The 24,524-nt window shown below is 36.8% G+C and overlaps 1 protein-coding gene across 8 annotated transcripts in view; it reads left to right on the forward strand.

Moving 5' to 3' along the window:
- LOC129243422 (kinase D-interacting substrate of 220 kDa B) overlaps positions 1-24,524 on the forward strand; it is a 74,446-nt gene that overhangs the window by 35,462 nt on the left and 14,460 nt on the right. For 7 of the 8 annotated variants that reach the window (XM_054880408.1, XM_054880407.1, XM_054880404.1 and 4 more), the window contains exons 2-5: positions 21,828-21,962; positions 22,160-22,357; positions 22,428-22,868; positions 22,981-24,498. In XM_054880408.1, coding sequence (XP_054736383.1) covers positions 21,852-21,962; positions 22,160-22,357; positions 22,428-22,868; positions 22,981-24,498 — 2,268 coding nt within the window. In that variant the 5' untranslated portion in view covers positions 21,828-21,851. Of the gene's footprint in view, positions 1-3,950; positions 4,515-21,827; positions 21,963-22,159; positions 22,358-22,427; positions 22,869-22,980; positions 24,499-24,524 lie in introns of those variants that run through there. The other variant, XM_054880403.1, reaches the window with a different exon arrangement.

Below are 24,524 nucleotides of genomic sequence, written 5' to 3' on the forward strand. Positions count from 1 at the left end.
TTTATACAAAAAAAAAACCAAAAAAATGTCCGTTAAATGAGGGTTAAAGCATGTAAGACCCCAACACATTACTTCATATTAGCCATTGAGATTAAAAGACATTAACTTAAATGGAAAATCGTGCTAGAGCCAAAACTACATTTGCCTCAATCGTCATCGTTCTTAGACATCGTTAAAGAGACGCTCAACATTCGACTCTGATGCACTAAGTAACAAAAAAAAAACCAAAAGCAAAAATATTTTTAACTTCCAACGATTAAAGATGCAGTGAAAAGCTGCAAGCAAGCGTTGAATGGCTCGAGCTGAGGTTTTGGAATCCCCGCCCGCCGTCAGCAGTTAATTCACCTCAGCGCCTAACCACAGCATCCACTCTTACTTGGCTCTCTCTCATTGCTGGTGCTGCTGCAGTGACGATTTTCTTGGGCTTGTTGACCAGCACTTCAAACTGACCAAACGTTTTTGGGCCGCAGTCATCGCGCGCGCACCACCCAGCTACGACGTATCGGACCGGCCAAACGGCGCATGCGCAACAAACGTTTCTTATTTAGGTGCTTTAACGCTCGCTATGCGGCTATTATCATCATAGCATTTACTGCTCGGCGTAATCGTTGTGATCACTGTTATTAAAGTTGTTATTATTTGGTTGTTATTTGTATAGAAATGCGATTTGTCGACCAAACGACAGCCAGACCATACTTTGGTCAGTCCGCAGCGGTTCGTCGATCCAGTGCGTCTCAATGAAAAGCATGTAATGTGTTTGATATGTGCTTTGTTGTTGTAGTGATTGTGTTATAAATAGAAATACGGTCGCGTATAAAATTAAGAAAAACAAAAAAATGTGATTTATCTGCTACTTATCTTAAGTATCGATTTATAAGGAAGCCGTACGCGTTGTGGATGTTAATCTTGATCGAATTGCATTTGTAATTTTCAAAGATGCAAGTAATTAAAAGCAAATCGTTTATCGCCACAAAAGTTCAAATGCATTACGCCAAATGTCGAAGGTTGAATTAATGAATTTTGTACATGCGAGCCAACTTCTAAATGCTTTCATTCCCATAGGCAATGCACCCGGGTGCAAATAACCGTAGCGTTTGCTTACTTTTCCGCGTCGACGCGAGCATTCACTTGAACGCGATCGCATTGTCATTACTATAAACTGTGGCTGCGCCATTTTAGTTGGCTTAATTGACGCACCGACACCAATCACAACTATTTGCTCACCAACGGCGGCAGCGTCAATCAAATTGTCATTAGAGGGGTGGAGGTGTTGGTGGTGCTGGTGGTGCTGGTCAAAAGTTGCACGAACGCACAGTCGATATAAGCACTGCTCTTATTGTTATTGTTGTTGTTTTTGTTGTTATAAAACAGTGGTTGCCGCTTATTGCAATTTCTGCACATTATTAGTGTGCGCTTACACACCTTCATATATATATATATATGCACGTATGTATGGATGTTTCGAATGTTGTTTACTTTTTCACGCGGCAATTCTTCACTTCTGTTTGCTTTGCGTGCGCCCGCAAAATACCTAACTGATACTGGCTATTCGCGTCGTCGACTTAGAATTTCCCATACAGCGCCACTTGACTTAATGCCCTGCACTCATCCGCAACCCATCATCGACTCTCTTACCTGCCGTCGCCCTTAGTTGAATGGATGGACGCAGCGCTGGTACGAACATTTTTCCGTATCATATTACACGAACGCCAACAACGCAACGTTACGTCTTAGAAATCATTGCACAGTGTGGTGAATGGCAAATATGGGCTAAAAAATAGTTGCGCTTGATAGGAGTTCGATTCTCTAAAATTCTGATAAAAAACTTCTCTCCTCAACTAATTCCGCTGCTACCTGCAGAGATAAACCAGCCAAAACGATTCGATGACGAACAAAGAAAAGAACAGCGATCCTAATTGTGTCCCTTTCCATATTATGAAATCAACTTGAGTGTGTTACTCTTATGTAAGGGTGAGAAGTTAAAACTTGCGCCTTCATAAAGCTACTTCAATAATTATAATTTAGGTTATACCTATAACACCTTGGGCTTGCGTCCGTGGTTTTTCGTTTTCTTTTACAAGATTAGGTTTCCCGTGCTGTCGCACCTTATCCAGAGAGTCTGATGTTAGAAAATTTCCCGATTAGTTATTTCAATATGACCTCAGAGAACCCTATACTGGTAGTTTCATCGCAAGGCCTTGTATAGAAAAAAGCGGTTAGCATCTTGTAGACCCTGTAATACAAAGAAATGAGAGTAGTTCCCTTGGAGCATTTAGAAATAAATTTTATAAATTTTTGATATGCCACCAAGCGGTTTACCAAAATTTACTATACGAGTACTATGGCTCTCTCTACAGAATACATTTTTTGCGATAATAATCATAACAGGATGCGGCCGCCGTAGCCGAACGGGTCGTTGCGTGACTACCATTCGGAATTCGAAGAGAACGTAGGTTCGAATGTCCGTGAAACACCAAACTAAGAAAAAAGTTTTTTCTAATAGCGGTCGCCTTCGGCAGGCAATGGCAAACCTCCGAGTGTATTTCTGCCATGAAAAAGATCCTCATAAATATATCTGCCGTTGGGAGTCGGCACCAACTCATTCGCCTCATTCGACCCCATTTTTTTTCGACATCGAACACATCGAATTTACGTGCAGCGAGTGGGTTAGTGGCCGCTTCTCTTCCATATCCATCTTGAACAATCATTCCTTTCCTCTTAACTTTACTCAATGGTTTCCGTTAAAGTCTGTAGAAAATTGATTATCCGCCACTTCTGAGTACACTTGCCGGCTCTACAAAGCGTTGCTACAAACGGGATTAATGCGTCCTTTGCGAGTTTATCTGCTTTCTCATTCTCCGCGACTCATAAAATACACTACAAAATTGCAAGAATACTTATACCTCTACATATAATAGTATTGGTTATTTCGGAGGGTGGAATTGTTTATTGTTTTGAAATGTTCTTGGATTAAAACAAAATATTTACTGTATGTAAACCAAGGACCACAAAATTACTAGCAAAGTTAGACAAAACTCCAAAGATTTATCGTCAGGGTGTTGAATTATTTAATATGCAGCCATTAAGTCTTCGTCCAATGTACCCCAGTATACTGCGACTACTCGTATAACCAAAAAAATGTGGTATCGATTCAGGAAAATAAATCAAAATCCCTCTCCTTGGAGGGAACAAGAAGTATCCAGGAAAAATGACAAGGCATCGATTTTATGTAACAGTGAAAAGTTAAATACTTTTTCTCGAATATTTTTTTGTTTTCTTTTCAACAGTGCAACTATTTTTCGAACTACCCGCCTGTTATCAAGAATTTTAAGCACATGCAAAGCCTCATCACTGTCTAAAGCAACTAAGCAACAACAAACAACTTCTCTCCCTGGAAACCTACTCTTGACGCTTTATGCTTGTTTAACGATTGGCGAACGAAGCAAAAACAAAATAAAGAAGCGCATCTCTTCTTCATCTTTATCAAACGTTGATATCAGACGTGAATTCGTCGGGTGTTGAAATATTCATTGTCAGTCGTTGAGCAAAAGGCCAAGTTAATAGACAAGCAGTCAAGAAGAAACGCGCCCTACTGTTTTCGGTTTACGCGAGATTCTTGACAATAGTTCTTTACAAGCGGAACGCTACGCGTGCGTGTATTGCCAACAACGTTTCGACTTTGTTTCCCGTTTTTTATTTTTTACTTTTCTGTGCCTTACTTGGGTTTTTGATAATAGCTGATCTGATTGCTGATTAAGACTGAATGCATCGAATGCATAAAGCATCCATCATAAATATGTAGTGAAATTTGTGTAAAAAAAAATTTAAATAATAATTACAATAAACAATTTTAACTCATAATTCATCTGTGATATTCTCTTTACTCGAAAGCCTTTTTATTTATCTTTAAAACTACTCCTTCTGTGGAAAATTATCGCAAATGTAAAAACTGAGAATTAAATGTAGTAATAAATTAAATCATAAATTAAACGGAGTGACAACGGAATCGCATTCTTACCATCAAAACAAACAAACTAATATTTACGAAAATGTCGACACAGCCACATACGCATGTTCGCCTACACACATATTCATACATATATAACTGTGCAAATAAATGCATGAATATTTAATTTTACGGATATCAATCAATTAAATAAAATGTGGGCTATCAACTGAAGAGTGGTGTTGTTTTTGTGTTGTTAATTATCTACTTTTTAATCGCACAAATCGTAAGTGAAGATCTCAGCGCGCGCTCATCGTTTACCCTCCATCCACATCTCGCGCGATAATCAACATAAAATTTGTGACACTTTTGACACTTTTTGATTGGTGTCTAAATATACAAGAATTTCTACTGTTTCTGGTTTACTTTGCATTTAATTTAACGGCGGTGCGCCGAACGCACCACACTCAGTATGAAGTTGTCAAAGAGTTTCGATGAGCTGATTCTGAGCGCGTCGCGTCTAAGTCTCAACAATTTACGTTCACCGACACGCAAGAAAACTAAAAATGTTAGTATAATATTGTAAAACTTATAAATCACTTTATATTCAGGGGACAGATACCTGTAAACGATCATATTTTTTCTGATTTTCATTAAAATTATTTAAAATGAAGAAGTCAATATATTTTTTTCAAAATTGGCATACAGTTTATTTATATATTAAAATAATATAAAATTTTTTTTATTTATTCATTGAAAATGGGGGATGTACACTCAATTCTTCCAGGAAGGTCGCAGCGGGGCTTCTTAATCGGCGGGCATTGTAGCATCGGCGTCAGTGACCTGAATACAAAAACCCAAGCAAATGGGAAAAAAATGCTTAAAAAAAAGGAGTTTTGGGGCGGATTTTCCTACTATTTTTCCTTCAAAAAAATTATTTCAAATTATTATTTTCAAAAACCTGTAAATTCACATAGAAAGTAATATCATGAAAAAAATGTGTGCAAAATTTCACGGAGATCGGTCAATAACTTTTCGAGTTATCGTGTACGCCAATTCAAAAAATATAGTTTTGAGAAAAACGAGTCTAAAGTTTGAATACATGAAAATTCAACCTCTACCAGCGCTCGAACGCAAAGAATAGAGTCGTCACGGTTGACGATCTATAATACAAGAAATACTTTTTGACATATTCTTAAAGGATTATATTAATATTTTATGAAAAAAAAAATTGTTTTCGAAATTTTACAGGTATATGTCCTCTTACGCCAAATAAATCATAAAGAACGCAATATTTTTAATACAAATTTTTCATAAATAAAAATTGTGCCAACAAAGTTATGTGATGTGGTGTTCTTGAGAGGTTTGTTTAAGTTTGTAAGTTTTCCAGTTTACGTACATACACACGCATGTATACGTGTGCGTCTAAAGCCTTAGCTGGAAAAATAAATAGACGTCAATTGCAACAACAGATAACAATATTTTCTTAAAACACTGACGCCAAACACTGCACGCTGAGTGTACAAAATTTATAGAAATTTAAATTGCACTTTTAAGGGTTTTCAATGCGAATTTCTTTCAACGAGATAATTCAATTTTCAATTAAATAAATCAATTAACTGGAAAAAGTCCCTATAGTAGATATTACAAGCTGTACAAATTGCTTTCTTCATAGTAATATGCATGAAAATGATTTGGCACTTATGATTTTTAATTTACAGAAATTTACCTAAAAAATACTTAGGTTTTTTTCATATACCGAGTTTTGGGAAAATTGCGCCTTTAAAAAAATAAAATCGTGCACAATTTTTTTATATAAAGAACTATGTAATGCAACGCAAAAATTCATCCTCACTTCCATGCAGTACGCAATGGTGAATATAGAAGCTGGCGCAGAAATAATCACGCTATGGAAGATTTATAATTTTTGTGAATTAAAAGTATACAAACAAACAAGCAAAGAAGCGCATAAAAGTAAAAATAAAGCTTTCCATCACTTAAAATAATGTTTTCTTTTATTTTGCAAAAAAGTTATGGAAAAAGAGAATGATTAATTTTGCGCAAACTTTTAAGTCAATCTATTGGGATTGGTTTGAATTATGAGCTCAACAATACTGAAAAATGTGGTTTTGGTAAAAATACGTTTAAGTTGTCGATATGGTGCGCTTCAAGCTGAGAGCGGCTGCGCCAAAATTCGAAACACATTTTTTCGCCACCGTTGTCCTTTGATTATGGCAATTTTAAGTTATTGGGACATTGTCTTCATCTGATAACTACCGTTATCACTTTCGGCGATTATAACAGGTCTTCTGACTGGGCAACACCGCTTTCGGAATCTAAATAGTCATCAAAGCTAAGCATGCCATCACCAGGAATGAAATTAGTGAGTAGGTCTCTTCCGTAAAAACGCGCAAAGTTCATTCTGTCAAGCAAGAAGAAAGGCAAATGTTTGAAGCGAGCTAAGCAAAATAAATAAATAATGAAAGTATAAAATTTGAGCTGTTGTAAATAAATAAAAATCCAAATGTTAATTTGGTTGAGTGCCTGCGATTCCATATTTGTTCAAGTGAAAAAATGACTTAGTGCATGCGAAATCGAACAATAAAACTAAAACTACAATAATTGTGAAATATAGAAAAGTTGAAAAGCGGAAAATTTATTATCTATTTATTAACTCCATGAAAATATTTTTTTTTTTGTCAAAAAGTACCTCCGTTTTACTCTGTTATTGTTTTTTGACAGATGCAAATACAGATTTTTTACAACAGATAAAATCAGCGAAGAAAAATAGCATTTAAAATTTTATCTGTCATTTGCTACAATAAAATCTGAGAAACAAATTGATTCTCCTTTTAATTTAAGAATTTGCCAAAAGATTTACTCAAAACACGTTTTTAAATTTTTTTTTGTTTTAAAAGTATCCGGAAATTTGTTGAAAGGAATGAAACTTTATTGTTCATCTTTATTACGTGGCTAAGCTTGCGATGATTAACGATTTCAAAGTTATTTCTACTTCCTCTATATATGTATGAAAGCGTGTAAATATTATCAGATGTGCCGCAAAACATTTCCAAAAACTGGATCTTCTGCTGCGAACTCGTTGCTGGAATAATTTTTCGAATTAGTTTGCCAATAACTTTCGCGTAACTGATGAACAGCTGGTTGGGGAAAAATACTCAAGGTCCAGCTCAGAGAGAAGTGAGGCGTAATAATACAGTTAGCTGCAATCAGAAAATTTATAGGTATGTATGGAGCTGGAGCTCCATATGAGGTATTTCAGGCTCTGTCGCTTTAAGCAGCTGTAATATTTGCCAGTTGAATAAATCCTTGAAAGTCACAATCCCTGGTAGGCTTGGTGTGGTATTTTAACTTTACGCCCTTGCCTACAGTGCTGGTCTGTAGGTATAAATGTATTCGCATAAGGGTAACCTGTCACTACCGTTTCACATATTAATAGAACCTATAGAAGTGAATGAATTTCGTAGAGGCTCCGAAATAGATTTATCTCAACTTTTATAGCTCGGTGTCTACTGTTAAGTATCTATGATCCAGTAACGACCTGAATACAGCCAGTGGTAATCACCCGTATTAATCTGATGGGAATTGAAGCGACATCATCAGGTAGCTATGGTGTGTTGCGCCACCTACGACTGATTGGATCTTTGCCAGAAAATTGGCATCGAGCCCTTTTATCACAAGCAAGTAGAGTGTGCTTTCGATTAGCTATTTCATAAGCCGATTGAGAATTGCTGACATTCTGCGTTCAATCAAAATAACTCCATTTCAAATTTATTTCCTGCTTGAACTGCCCTTTAGAATTTTAACAACGAAGCCATAAACTTTGTTGGAATGCATTGCAATAGGCAAAAATAGATTTGGAAGAATAACGATTGTTAAGTGGACAAGTAACATAAAGGCTGTTTTTCGATTTGATCAAAGTAGCTTAAGCACTTTATGTCTTCACTATCACTGACTCATCTTTCTGAAAATATAGAATCCCTGCTGAAATGAGTAGAATCAATGAATTTTCTGTCAATAAAACAATTTCACTACTGATACGAGTATTTGGGTTCAAAGGCATACGAAATAAATTTTAATTAGTTAGTCATACATAACAGTAATATTTTAAAATTTTATTATAAATGTTTATAATCACTTTTGCCCGTTTTTTTTATCTGTATGAAATGAGCAAGAACCGGCGGGGTTTGTTTTAAGAGTCTAACCATTGTTGTTGTGGTACTTATCATTTAATTAAATTCATAAAAATGTTTCAAAGGAGCGCGAATGATAGCTAAAAACTTTCACAATCGCACTTTCGCAAGTGATCGGACCCAACATACAATTGGGTAGCCTTAACAATTCAGTAGCAAACTCGGATATCTCTATTTGTATACATTGCATCTGGTAATAAAACGCAATATTAAAAGCGATATTTTGTAGATTGCAATTAAATACTTAGTGTTAGGTTTTTTGCGTTTCAATATGACTCATGCTGATTTTTTACGGGAATTAATCTCTGGAAAAGTCAATGAATTCATAGAAAAATGTGAGACATATCGGTACATAAATAGTCTTGACTCATCACATCGCAAAGGGACTAGATATCCATCACCAAACAATTGAAAAAAAGTTTAAAGAGCTGGATTTCCATCTGCGAAGCTCTGCTTAAACAGACCGAAATCGAATTATTTTTATAGTGAATTAAATGTTTATGGCAAGTGAGTTTAATGTATGAAGAGGAGCGAATTAAAGCTTTTCAAACGGCAGCAAATTCCATCCTATTCAATTGTGGTAACTTCAGATCACGTGCCTTTTTCATTATGGGGCTGATGAGGGAGTGAGCTCGGTTTCGGTTAGCAAGTCTTGAAGCATTCACAATATAGTCCCGATCTCATGTGTTTCGGTACTTGTGAAACTCTGTTGAAACCTGCTAAAAACGAATCAAATGAAAAAATTCTGGGATAACGACTTTACCTGAAAAATGGCTGAAAAAATATAAAAATTTGTTTTAACTAATAAATAAATATTTAAATAAATATCTTTGCTCACAAAAGTTGCCGAACATTTTTAGATATAGTGTACTCTCTCTTAAGCGGACATTTAAGGGACTGAAAAATTTGTCCGCTTATGAGAAAAGTGTAAAAAAAGTTAATACGAGGGGTGCCTTTTATATGTCGGGATTAGAGAACAAAAACAAATTTTAATCATCGAAGAAAATCACTTTATTGTTTGTCGAATAATTGTCGAAAGACTTTTGCCACTCTGAATGAGGTACCTCCAAAACATGCATTCTGAATGCCGCAACCGCTTCTTCAGGTGTCGAAAAACGTTGACCTCTCAGTTTGTTTTTTACGTACGGGAATAAAAAGAAGTCATTCGGTGCCAAGTCAGGACTATACGGCGGATGACCCATTAATTCGATGTTTTGGGTGCTCAAAAATGCAGTTGTTTGAGCCGATGTGTGAGAGCTCGCATTGTTCTAGTGAAGAGTGATCCGTCTTTGGCGATTGGTTTTCCTAATTTCTTGGAGGACAACTGGCAAACAAATTGTTGTGTACCACTCAGAATTTACTGTTCTGCGTTGTTCTAGTGGTACGGTTGCGACATGTCCAGTTTTTCCGAAAAAACAGGCGACCATTTGCTTGGAAGTGCTTCGTGCGGGAACAACTTTTGTTGGATTTGGCTCATCTTGAAACACCCATACAGTCGACTGCTGTTTACTTTCGGGCTCATACGCGTAAATCCATGTATCATCACCTGTCACGTCACGATGTCATAGACGTGTTTAGAAGCCCCGCGATCGTATTTTTTGAGCATTTCCTTCGACCAATCGACACGAGCTTTTTTTGAGCGATTGACAAATTGTGTGGGATCCAACGCGAACAAATTTTTTTGACAGTCAAATGTTTATGCAATATTGAATGTATGCTGGTCCCACTAATGCCAAAGATTGTCTCAATCTCACGATAGGTCACTTGACGATCTTGCAATATCAGTTCGCGCACAGCATCAATGGTTTTCGGAACAACAACTGATTTTGGACGACCTTCACGAAATTCGTCTTAGAGTGAACTAGGACCACGATTGAATTCACCATACCATCGATAAACACTGGTCATTGATGGAGCTTCATCGCCAAAAAATGAATTAAGTTCATCCATGCAATGTTGCTGAGTTAATCCACGTCGAAAGTTGTAAAAAATAATCGCACGAAAATGTTCACGATTTAATACCATTTTTGGACCGAGATGAATCTTTTAAGTTACTGTAAACAACACACATATAGCGCTGGTATTTCAAAACGTTCTGAGTACGTAAAAGCCAAAAAATGTCAAACTTTGCGATACAGCTGCCAGTTGCCAGATTGCAACACCAGGGTTGCCAAATCCCGAAATATAAAAGGCACCCCCGTAATATGTTATGGGTGGGTGGTCCACTCAAGAGAAAAAATGTATAAAAATTCTTTTTTGTATGTACTGAAAAAAGTGTCTGCTTATGGGATGTGTTCGCTTAAGAGAGGTGTCTGTCTAACCAGATAGATTATATTAAATTTTGTTTTTGTTATGTGGAAACTGCAACTGACCAGCAAACTTCGCCAACTGCTTCCAGTTCCACCCCTTGGCAAATATATAGTTACCAGTTATTCATATCAAATGCAGATCTCTTAAAGATGGTCGCACCATTGTGTTCACGGGGGTCTTGTTTCCTTCTCAACCCATCAGCGTCCATGAGTACAATATGGGAACGCCAACGCAGACGTTAGTCATTTAGAATTGTCCGCTGTAACTTCTTAAGGCTTTCTCGGTATTCGAAAAATTAAAGAAAATCAAAATTCATGAAACGCATTTTCGAATACCGACGTTCCCACGACACACAATGGGGATTTTTCGCCCAATTTTGTTCAAAAATCATAGATAAGGCAAGTTTCGACCGATTTTAATATTTTTTTGTTTTTTAAATTCTCGTAAATGATTTTTGAAGAGATTGTCTAGGCTCGAATTTAATTTTTTTATTAAATCAAATAGGGGTTCTTTATGACAAATTCAGAAAAACTTTTAAAACAAAAAATTATCGGAGCAAGTACACAAATTTCCAACCCCAATTAAAGGGTGAGATTAAAATAAGAAGATTTATACGTTTTTAGGGTTGCTGAATCCGAATTTATTGTCCGTTTGTCTTTGCATTGCAATTTGACCCAAATTGAAGGCCAGTTCAAGGTCAAACATAGAATACTTACCGTAAAAAACTAAAAAAATGATATATACGTTTTTGGGGTTGTTGAATCCGAATTCGCGACATTCGGTTTTACGTTACCGAAACGGCCCAATAGTACTGCAAAACCGACGCAAAAAATTTAACTAACTTCAAGGTAGGCAGTATTAGTGGGACACCCAATATTTAATTTCAAATCAAATTAAAAATATAAATATAAAATGCCGTTATGATGACTCACTAGAATTGTTAAATTTGAGTTTCCTTTAAATTTCGTGGATATTGACCCAAAGCGCTTAATCAGTGCGTCAAAAGCGGATTTTTCAAAGATGTTCAACAGCTTTTTGGAAAGAGAAAGGTTGCCAATTAAAAAGCACATAAACTTAAGTGTTCATATTATATTTAAATGCACATGCATACATACATAAATAAATGTGTAAATCTGCGTCGATTCACTTACGCGCTTTGTGGAAAATTTTTGAAAAAAAAAAATTAATATATGTATGTATATTTGGAAACCACATTTCCGTTAGTGTGTATACGCATTAGGGGATTTACATAAGTTTACAAACTCATTGATACACTTGAATACTTGTTTCCTTTATTTGGCCATTCCACTAAACTGCACAGCAACTGGGACACTGGAAAATTTTTTGATAATTTAACATTTCCACTGAAACTTTTCAAAATTTTGATTACTGATTACTCAGTAAGCCATGTGGCCATTTAGAGCATTTGTCATGTATGTCTAGAATTCTCGTTTTATCAATGCTAATTTCACAAATGACTATTAACTTTAAGCGCAAAAACAATATCCAGATATCGAACATACACACATACATACGTGCACTATAATTAGCAAACATGTTTTCTGTGCACTGCTCGCCAGTACCGTCACGTGACTACTACAACACCAAAGTTTGTGATTTGCTCAAAGGCAGTGCAACGCGGGAGATTTCTTTCGCTGAATACGGCGGCAAACTAATCAAACGCACGTTTCCATTACTCGCCACTCATCCACACGTAGATAATCAGACAAATTAGCAAATTGAAAAGGAAAAAAAAATGTGATGATCACTCCAACGATTAAGAGCTATTTTTTCGTAATAATTTGAATTTTTTTATTAGAAATTATTATAGCAAATAAGTCATAAAATATGTAAACTAAAAACACTGACATTTCCGATGAATTCAAATTCGAAAATCCTCCTCATGCGAGTATAAGGAGAACCAGAAAACGAGTTGCAATTAATTTTCCCCCTGCTGCGTAAGAGTTAACTCAATTTTACTGCGAAAACGCTTTTCTGTCAGTAGAAAAAACCCATTTGGTTAGCTAGCCGTAGCTTACACAACAAGTCTTCATTGATTAAATGGTGGATTCATTGAAAATGCCAATTGCCAATATGTTGATTTACTATTATAACTGGGCACAGCTATTAGTATTTACGCGTTTACATGCATATACATACATATGTATGCTCATATCTGTAGTCTTTTGATGAAATGGCGGTAAATGGTTATAGCACTTTTTGGCTTTAAACCATTAAACCTAAACCTACAATTCTTATATAAACCGATTTAAAACTTGAAATAAATTTTTATTAAATTAGGTTCTAATCCTTCGTTTGGGAAAGATTAATAGTATAAATATTAAATTTACTTCTACACAAGTAGAAAAAGCTAAGTCGATTTATGTTGTTCTGTCAGAAGTCGACAGATTTGCCATACACGTCATTATTGTGTGTTGTTGATCAATGCACACCGAAGATGCAACCGGAGTCATTTACGCGCGTCAATTCATAGAAAATGCAAAATACAGGGTGGTACACCACGTGTTTGGAATTTGAAGTGTTGATTTTTTGACACCACCTTTCCACCCTTTGCACATTCTGATGGTGAATCGGCATACGGTAACTTATATATATATATATAATTGGCGGGTACACCCTTTTTTGGATGTTTGGCCGAGCTCCTCCCCCTATTTGTGGTGTGCGTCTTGATGTTTGGGGGGACCTACAGTTTCAAGCCGACACCGAACGGCAGATATTTTTTTTATGAGGAGCTTTTTCATGGCAGAAATACCCTCGGAGCTTTTCCATTGCCTGCCGAGGGGCGACCGCTGTTAGAAAAACACTTTTTCTTCATTTTGATCTTTCACCGAGACTCGAACCTACGTTCTTTCTCTGAATTCCGAATGGTCGTCACGCACCAACCCATTCGACAACGGCGGCCGGTAATTTATTTGTATCAAAATTTTACCAACACGATTTTCGTGCACACTAACGACATTAAGACTTAACCCCTTGGGTACATTTGACGTTTGAGACACGTCATGCACTTGTTTGTCTCAGGAGCGTTCCACATGCAAATATGGTTGGGGAACAAAGAAATCCAATATTTTCTCGGCAGATGGATGTAGTGATCGAATCTCGTAAAGTATCGATCAAACAATTTAAATTTTATGCTCGTTGTCAAGGTGGTATTTCACACTAAACAAATTCTTTTGCTGTTTTTTGTTTGTGCCATTCAGTTGTGAGTAACAGGGTGTTAACAATGGAAGTCAACAAAGAGAAAATTCAATTTACAGTTTTTCTTTGATAAAGGCGAAATACAAACCAGGCCGCTGAAATTGTGAATGCTGTTCATGGTGCCGGGACCGTAATGGCTAATTACGTGCAATTTTGGCTTCGTTGATTCCGTTGAGGCCGAAATAATCGAAGTTGACCGGCATGTTAAATATCGTAGCATCGCCTAGGCGCTAAAGATCGATCATAAAGCAGTTTTAAACAATTTGCGCAAAAATGTTAGGCAAAAATAACTAATACTTAATGGCAAGGTTTACTCTTTCCAATAAAAAATGAACTGATTAAAAAATACTTATGACAGAATTATATTCCAAACACTAGATGAACCACCCTGTAGTTTCCACCCCGCCTCACGTTGTAATACTCGTAAAAGGCGATGAGTTATACGAGTTAAGCACGTTTTCAAACACTGGTGAAAAACTCACTACTTTTTATGAGCTCGAAAAGAAAACCAATTCACGAATTAAGTGATTATTTTTCTAAATTAAGCCATAACGTTGTTAAATTGAAAACAAGCTGCTGTGGCATTCTTTTCAAGCAGATCAATTGTTTGTTTTGCAAATAATACTTTTGTGGAACTGATTTAAGTTTGTTATACTTGTATGATAGGTTAGGGTTAAGTTGAAGTAAATGCTGACATTTCCGACAGCACAAATAGGACCGAGCTGGGCCTGAGCCCTTTGTGATACCACATGGATCTAAAATCCATACTCCTACCAGCACATCTGCCATGTTTTCAACTCTGCCGCTGCGCTTATTTCTTCTGAAAACCCTGTTCCCTGATGGTCTACTATTATTTGATTTTTCGAATCGCCAGTTGGCTGAGATCCGAATGGTCCTCTCACAGAAACCAAGTCTGCATTTGATAAATTCTTGCTTAGTAAGCTGAATTGCATATTTATGAAGACTTTGGTATTTTCTCTCAATTATAAAAAACTCTTTTCTTGTTTAACTATCGCAATGCAAAAAGCTCTAAGCAAATTAGAATAGATTCTTAAACCATTTTAATATGCAGCGAAGTTAAATGAACTTGTTTGTGAAAATGGAAGAAGATCTCCTACTTTTATTGTTGCCAGTAAATGAAGAGGAGAATGAGGCAAATATAATATTTAAAGCACTTGCGGTATTCCAGTGACCCATTTTCTGTAAGCAAGGCGTGTTTGTTCAAAACTTTCAGTTCACGCGTTAATCGTTAATATTAAATTATTACTTCAGAATAAATAATGAACAAAATCTGAAATACTTACAAATGTACGTTGTTGAAGATCCCATTTAGCACAATATGTCACTTCGTTGCACTAAAAAGCTGATGGCTGTTTACATTAAATTGTCTACCACAGTACAGCGCAGCGCTCTTGACTCTATCAAGTTTTACATCGAATACCAAAGCGTAACGCCTTGAGCTCAGTAAAAATCTTTGATATTTGTAAAATGCTTGTTAATTTGTCAAGCGCACAGAATTGGACTGTAAATATATAAATCGTTGTTAAATCGTTAAGCAATTCTTATTCAAACAACTGAAATTTAATGATATCACCACCCGATCATTCAAAGTGATTACAAATAGTTTTCTAAACTTTTTTAACGCTAATTTTATGTGTAGTTTACGCTTATTCCGGACTTGTTTTTGGGTTTTTGATTTACAATATTCGAGGCAAACTATCCAGTGCAGCAAATCACACGCTTCTGATAACCAATTCCCATCATTGCGACGCGCAATAAAAATATTATCTAACGGTTTGAAACATCAAATAATAGAAAAGGTTATTTCTCTTAACGGTTGAAAATGCGCAAGTGAAAAAAAAGTCAAAAATCAATGCGAATTTTGGCCGAGTTTAACAAAGCGCGCCAGTCGTTTCTTTCTCGTGCTAACCGGCGCCGATTGGACACACCAAGTAAAGCCAAGTCCTTCTCAACCTGATGTTTCCAACGCAGAGGAGGCCTTCCTCTTCCTCTACTACCACCAGCTGGTACCACATCGACTACTTTCAGAGCCAGAGCGTTTGTATATATTCGGACGATATGACCCAGCCAACGTAGCCGCTGGATCTTTATTCGCTGCGCTATATCTATGTCGTCGTAAAGCTCATTCAGCTCATCGTTCCATCGCCTTCGATATTCGCCGTTGCCAACGTGCAAAGGTCCAAAAATCTTCCGCAGAATCTTTTTCTCAAACACTCCAAGCGTCGCTTCATTGGATGTTGTCAACGTCCACGCTTCTGCGCCATACGTTAGGACGGGCATGATGAGAGTCTTGTAGAGTGTAAGTTTTGTTCGTCGAGAGAGGACTTTACTACTGAATTGCCTACTTAGTCCAAAGTAGCACTTGTTGGTAAGAGAGATTCTACTTTGGATTTCAAGGCTGACATTGTTATCGTTGTTAATGCTGGTTCCTATACATAGTTGTACAAATATTGGAGTATTTATATCAATTATTAGCAATCGCTTATATTGATCGTTTTCTTTAGAAAAATGTTCGAGCTTTCCTTAAAAAGAGGTCAAATTGACCCAAAAAATTGAAGTACCAAAGTACAAAAAAGGGCATCAAAAACATCTGTGTTTGGTTTAAATGCGGCATTGCTTTCATTGTGGCACTACGATACGTTTTACACGTTACGTCAGTGAATTGCACTGCCGCAACGGACGTACCGTACCCATTGTGACAGACCTATTAGGAGGATAAAAGGGTTCACAAAAATGATCCCAGTCGAATTAAGCCACAACAATACTTTTTCTATCAGAAATCGATTTATAACACTTTTTACGCGGAATATAAGAATTTCTATGACCAAAATGAGAAAACTTTGAAACATTTTTAAAATTGCTGAGAGTACAGCAAAACTTTGTTTCGCAAAAATGGTCTACTCACTATGTGCTTTGAGGGTATTGTCTTGAATAACAATAACAGCTTAAAAATATATTTCTATATTTTCTTTCCGATTTTGTTAATCGGTTTGACGCCCCTTGCGAAATAATAAAATTACACTGCGTAAGGAATTTCTATTTACCTTCAATTAGGTAAATAGCAGCACAAAAGTGCTCGTAAATAGTGAAACAAATAACCTTTAAGTTTTTCGAAATAAGTGCCCAATCATCTTAATCAAATACAGTTCAATTTAAAAGTATTTTTGCACACGCAAACAATCAGTTAAAAATTCTTTAACTTAATAATAAATGCAAATTTAGAATCGAAAGCTCATAAAGGTTTTATTGCATACAAAAATTCAGCTGCATTGAATGAACATTCTAAAATTAACCATATTTGCATTTGATCCTGATGAGCGCACCTTTTTGTTTAATTCATATTTGAATCGGGAATTGCATTACAAAATTAATTTAATCAAATTTTTTATATTGTGTGTACACTCGGTATCAGCTGAGCTGGCTTGACATTTTCCAATGCAATTTTGATACATTTGAAATGCCTTCAGAAGTGGGAAAGCAAACAAGCGAAGAAGGAAGGGCAGTGGATAGTACGGTTAGTTTTAGACATTTAACACCTGCCAGTGGAGATTGAAAGTACTTTCAATGCATTTGAACATAGACACACACACACACACTTGTTTACACGGAGAGACAAATGTACATTCTCTCTCGAGCAAGAAGTGTAATGTTTGCATGTATGTGTCTGCGCCAGCTCAATAATGTATCAATCCATCAATGTCATTGTCACTTCAATCGTTTTATCACATTTTATTGCAACTCAGCCCACTAGGTAACATACAGATACACAAACTTACCAACACACATCGGATATTCTTGCAATAAATGTGAACGTTCACGTAACTGCAAAGTATTTATGTGGCATTACCTTAGTAAGTTACTACTACTTAAACGCAATAAGTTGCCTGCAAAGTCCATTTGATATCAAGGTAAATATTTACGATGGTCTTTATCTATTAACTTTTTTTTAATATTTTGTTTGATTGTTGTTTGTTTGCTTTGCTCGAGCACTTTCAAATTGGCACTTGGCACATCATCAATATTTTATCATATCTTTAAATGGCTCTTCACACCATTTATTATCACTTTGAAGGGTTTTGACAAAAAACTCAAATGCTGCTGACTCGTTAATCAATCATTCTAATAGCTGAAATCAAATACGATTTGCTCAAATGTTACCATAAACATAAATATTTACATGATTTAATGTTTCATAGCCTATTAAGTGTTGAGAATATTTATAAGTGTTGTTAATTTTTGAAGCGCACTCCTAATTTTTTAATAACTTTTTAATTTACTTAATTATCAGATGTAGACCACTTCAGTATTCCCTGCCTTACGTTTCACATGTTTTGTACAAGTTGTTGGTATTAATTAAATGCTCAGCTAATGCTTTTGACCCATTAAACGACGTAAAAAGCGCAATAAAGAAAACTGAGACTGTTAACTTCACCACAAGTGGCTATAATTATAAAACGCTTCATATAACGGTATAAATATTTGACTTATCATAAGTATAGTAGAATGTAGGTGAATTCAGTCAAACTCCTCCCTAGAATTTGCCACAAAAAAAGTTCCCATTCGATCATGAAAATGTATTTCATTTCAAAGCTATTGTTTTGCCGCGTCAATGTGCTTAAGCTGGATACCCGCATCGCACGGAGCCAAGTCTGTTGAACATGGCGGCCAATCGATATTTACCTTCCTATTTTACACTCTAAATTCGTTTATAATATTTGCTCGATGCGTGCGTGTATGTAGTCTTCTCTGCCGCCAATGAAGGGGCGCATTTAAGCTGGAACTTCATACCACGCGTTCTAGGACTTATCGCGTTCAGCTAACAAACTTGAATAAAGACTTAAAAGCCATGGAAACGCTAAAGTTGCCATCTAAACAGTTACTAAATATTATAGAAGGTTTGCTACTTAAGTCCAGGGAAGTCCATGTAGAAGCCTCAAAATCGGTCATTTTTTAAACATATTTTTAAAGGTAATGAAATGATTATATTATTTTAAAGCTTTAACACAACTTTATTTAACCTTTCGAGAGTACAAAAATTTTTTTTTTACTTTTTTCCAAAATGGCGGCTCAGGATCATTTCTTACTCTTAATTTATCGATCTGAAACAAAAAAATGAAATTGGTTTTTTTTTTATAAAATATTAACGGAAAGGATGAACCTATAAAATTAAAAAACAAGTATAAAATCAATTATAAAATAAGCCTTTGAAAAAAAGTCAGAATTTAGGGCTATTTTATTGACATTTTTAACCCCCAAAAAGTCATTTATGATCGCGAAATATCTGACATTTTAGGTTTATCCTCCGATAGTAATGTACAGAAAGGCCTCACCAAACGTCAAACAAATCGCTCGATACCTTTCTGAGTTACAACATGAGCATTTTTCAAAAATACAGCTTCGAGATAATTGAGTCTAAAGTTTGTACAGGAGCGCGCGGACCACTCTCTACATAGTTATTGGACTATAGAAGCTATAATATTAGGAATTTCCGCATGAAAATTTCACAGTCTATTCTTAAGATACTATACTTTCGAAATATCGAAAAACAATCGATTTTTTTTTTTTTAATTTTACATGGACTTCCCCCCTTAAGTTTTAAGAAAAAAATATTGTTCCGGAAGCCGAATACACTTTTGCATACGTTTGCTCAAATGTTCAACATTTCTTTGCACCAATCCGCACGAGCCATTTTTTGCGTTTTGCGATTGTGAAATTATGCGGCATCTAACGCGAGCAAATCTTTTTGACGGCCAAACGGCTCACTCAATAGAAAAACCATTCCATGCTAAGTGATCTAAATATTTTCGACATTGTCGTCAATTATATATTCTAAAAATAGTTTTGTTTGAAGGTTTGAGTATTATAAGAAATAAACTGAAAAAGATTTTTAAACATTTTATTTATCTTGAGATTTATTCAATATTGAAAATTATGATATAGATATTTTTGTTTTTTTGTACAAAAATAGTCCATACTACAGCAAACAAAATATACACTTAAAGTTCCAAACTTTGCACCAAATATAATATATAAAAAATCCGAAATTTTTGATCAGCATTTCAAACTTTTTACTCTGCATTTTCAGAAAAATTCTGGACATTCGAATAAAAAGATTGAAATTTTGATGAAAATTCATTGAATTTTTATAAATATTATACAAGGTTTGAAACTTGGACTAAAGTCTTTGTTATTGAATGAACTATATTTTTATAAAAAAATTAGTTTAATTTAGCACTGCAAAGTTGTTTCTATCTTTTAATGAACATTTAAAAAGTATAAAAAATTTTTGTACTGGTTAAAATAAGTTGAAAAAAATGTTTAAGATGGAAATTAGTAGAGCGCTGCAACGCTGGAGTTTCCAACTGGCGTAAAAGATACAGCTCGTAATTATTGTCTAAAGCAAGAAATTCAAATGGATTTCTAATTATCATGATTTTTTATTCTAGATGAACTAAGAAAACTGAGAGAAATTCCAAAATTTCAACGTTTTGGAGGTTTTAAAGAAAAAAATGCCTTTCTATAAAAAAAAAATTCACTTCAAATATAAAAATCTTGAAAATTTTTGTTTTATCTATTTTGTTAGTTCAAATAGAAGAGAATTCAATACTGAAGGGAACAAGCTGTGATTCATTTCAAAAGGTTCATTAGTTTTTTTTCATTCATGTACGCCAATTCGAAGAAATCATAAAAATGAAAAGTCGAGAAAAGAAGGTAAAGTTTGTACTATAGCTGTCCGGTCACAGCGTAACTATCTAACGCTCGCCTACCTTTGGCTTTGTATCTACGGAAATATTGAGAATTAGGCTCTGTAACTTTGTGTGAATATTCTGAAATATATTAGGAATCGCTTAAAACGAAAAAAAGAAATGATTTTTTTGACCTTATAAACCAAGCTCCCCCCTTAAATTCGTACAGTAAATCTGTGAATTAGGTACCTAAGCGTCGAGTCGGACCTGTAAGTGGGTACTTATTTCATTGCCCAGTTATTGAAGATTAGTCAGAAAAATGTTCGGGGGTAACCATTTGCATAAGAATAAATAAAACTAACTATAATTTCATCATCGAATTAACACGAAAAAACATTGAAAACTAATTTGAACCTTTTTTCTTCCATGGGATGACGGATGTGCATTTAAAAGTTATTAAAAATTAGAAATCATTTTGTTCATAACCTTGAGCATGTCCACTTACTAATAATAACACCAATTAACAAACAAAAATGTTTTCAGACACCAAATTTCTGAACTTGCACTGCTTTCACTTAGGTTTGAACACCTTTTGTATTATTGAAAAAGTCTTTGAACTTACTTAGATATGTATGGTACTTTTTTCTGAGTAATTTCCATTAAAATTCTCCGTGAATGCTTTTTTTATAGTAGTCTGAAGTCTTGGCATACATAACTGCCTCAATTATGCCAAATGTCGAGACCTGAGGAATTTTACTAATAAGTTTATGGCTAACATCCGCATGGCAATTCTATGTAGGAACATTTATTTACTAGTAGATGATGTTGAGTATTTACTTTAAATTGGTTCTCGAATTCAATGAGTTATTCAACAATCTAATTGTGCAAATGTGGCATAACTAATCAAATGAAATGATGGCGGATTCGGAAATGACTCCGCGACTCCCATTATTAATGAAAAAGGAGTTATATTTTCGAAAACTTCAATCATTACATCCCTAGCTTTTGCATATTTAATCTATAATACAACCTTCTACAGGGGTTCCTGCATATTGAATTGTGATGGTAACGCCAGTCGTAGGCATCTTTTATGAAAGCTCCCTTTCAAAAGGCACAGCCTTCACTGCGTGTGAAATATGCTCTTTGAAAGCGAGTCCAGTTCAAAATGTGACAATCCTGTTATTAAAATACAACCAAGACGTGTTTATACATACACATCTTATCAAACGATTTTGAAAATTTGCCGATTTAAGTAGATTTTTTTCACATAGAGTGGTTGAATTTTTTTATAATATATTTTGGTGTGTATAAAATGTTGTGCTTTTCCTTTTGGCATGATAATTCTCTAAAAATATTTGTCTAACATATAACTTTTACATAGCTTCTTCTTAATGCATTAATATTTCTTCTCTCCCTCTCTCTATTCACATTTAGCATCTCAATCGGTACGGAGATTCTATGGGTTCATTAGCACATCGAGCGCTCCTACAATATGTGGACTCTAATGACCTATCCGGTTTGCGCGCTATCTTAGATAGTCGGCATTTATCCGTCGATGATCGTGATGAGGTGAGTTCATTCGTTTTTGTATTGTTTGAGGAAATTTTTTGTGTAAAAATCGTGGAATTATTAAACTTACTCACTCTTTAATTTAGAAGAGAGGATTTAGAGAAAGTTATATCCGAAGATTATCCTCCGTTTTAGAAAATCCTAGTTGGGGGTACACACAAATGCTTAAAATCAATATTTACTCATTTTTATCGTAGAATGGCACCACTGGACTTATGGTTGTTGCTGGACGTGGCTTAACTGTTTTTGTGCGGGAATTTTTGGCTCGCGGTGCAGATGTCCAAGCGGAGGACAATGACAACTGGACAGCACTATTGTGCGCGGCCAAGAATGGCCACTTCGATATCGTACAATTGCTTATCGATAATGGTGCAGATGTTGAGCACCGTGATATGGTACATTCTTAAATATCGTAGCATAGTTGAGTAGTTCCTAACCCTCGTTCTCTCCCCTTATATCTGACAGGGCGGTTGGACGGCGCTAATGTGGGCTGCATATCGTGGTCATACCGATCTGGTGCGCTTTCTGCTGGAGAAGGGCGCAGATGTGAATGTGCATGGCAACTACCATCTGGGTCCACTTCTTTGGGCTGCCGGTCGTGGCTTCAAAGAGATTGTTGACCTCTTGGTGCAACGTGGTGCTAAAGTGAATGTTGGTGATAAGTATGGCACGACTGCGCTTGTGTGGGCGTGCCGTAAAGGCAATGCTGAGATAGTCGATACTCTGCTAAAAGCCGGTGCTAATGTTGACACAGCGGGCATGTATTCGTGGACGCCGCTACTGGTGGCCACTTCGGGCGGGCACACAGACTGTGTCACTTCGCTGTTGGAGAAGAGACCCAATGTGAATGCGCTGGACAAGGATGGTATGACGGCGTTGGCGATTGCGAGCCGTGAGGGCTTCCAGGTGAGTGCGAGAATGTCTGCAATGGAAATACCTGTACCTTTTACTGTAATTCCTTGCTCAGTATGCCTGCAAATTGGACTTAAATTCTATGACCACTGCTTCTCTTTTGCAGGAAATTTGCGCTGCTCTAATCGCCGCTGGTGCATACATTAACATACAAGACCGCGCCGGCGATACTCCCCTCATACATGCCGTTAAAGGCGGGCATCGCGGCGTCGTTGAGGCACTGCTGAAAAAGCACGCTGACGTCGATATTCAAGGCAAGGATCGAAAAACAGCTATCTACACGGCGGTGGAGAAGGGTCACACGCATATCGTGAAACTACTTTTATCCACGAATCCCGATCTCGAGGCAGCAACCAAAGATGGTGACACCGCCTTGCTGCGTGCCGTGCGTAATCGTAATTTAGAAATTGTGCTAATGCTGCTCGATCGCAAAGCAAAAGTAACGGCAAGTGACAAGCGTGGTGACACCTGCCTGCACATTGCCATGCGCGCGCGGTCCAAGGCGATCGTTGAGGCTTTGCTGCGTAACCCGAAAAACAGTCAACTATTGTATAGGGCGAATAAGGCTGGTGAGACGCCGTACAACATTGATACCATACATCAAAAGACAATACTTGGACAGGTATTCGGTGCTCGGCGACTAAATACAAATGAAGACTCGGAAGGCATGCTCGGCTATGAACTGTACTCATCCGCTTTGGCCGATGTATTGAGTGAGCCCACGCTAACCACACCCATTACGGTGGGTTTGTACGCCAAGTGGGGCAGTGGCAAGAGTTTTCTGCTGAACAAACTCCGCGACGAGATGAACAATTTCGCCCGCCAGTGGGCGGAACCACCCATAAAGACTAGTGGACTGCTATTTATTGTGAATTTGCACATCGCTCTGGTGTTAGGCACTATAGTCGGTTTGTCTTCGTGGTCTGCTATGTGGGGTACGATAGCGGCGATACTTTATCTAGTTTTGACCTACCTCCTGCTCGCCAGTATTAAGTACGCTAACAACCACATGGACGTGTATTGGGCCTATTCGGTGCAGCATGGAATTACAAAGCGTATTGGACGCCTGCGACTTATTCTACAGGTAGCGTTCTGTCATCCGCCGGGTGCGCAAGCGGATGCCCAAGCGAAGCCAGTGCGTTTCCATTTCGCAGAGGCGAGCAGTGCATCGCCGACGGGTGAGGGGGCCGTTACACATATGTTGGCCGCACTGTTCGAGGCAATTGAATCGCACTATGGTTGGCTTTCGACGCGGTTGTATCGCGCTTTTCGCCCCAAAGCGCTGAAAGCGACGTCTGGATGGCGGTGGCGGCGCATGTGTTGTATGCCGATTGTGATCATCTTCGAATTGGCTTTATTAACGCTAATAACGGGTATCTCGCTCGTGGTGGCATATTTTACATATGCTTCGGACGATGAACAGGAAAGGATACTCGTCTCGATTTATGTGATTTGCGCCGTTTTAGTGACTATTGTCTGCACGAATTTACATATAATGGCCAAGGCGTTCGGTTCGCTGTTCATTTCGCAGGGCCGTCATTTGCGGAGGTCGGTGCGGCATAATGAGGGCGCACCCCTGACCGCGTTGGGAACGGAAGTGGCACTGATGACAGATATGATTAAGGTAAATAATAAAGACTAAATTTGTTC

The sequence above is a fragment of the Anastrepha obliqua genome, chromosome 4, assembly GCF_027943255.1.
Source record: "Anastrepha obliqua isolate idAnaObli1 chromosome 4, idAnaObli1_1.0, whole genome shotgun sequence".
In the NCBI taxonomy this organism is placed as follows: domain Eukaryota; kingdom Metazoa; phylum Arthropoda; class Insecta; order Diptera; family Tephritidae; genus Anastrepha; species Anastrepha obliqua.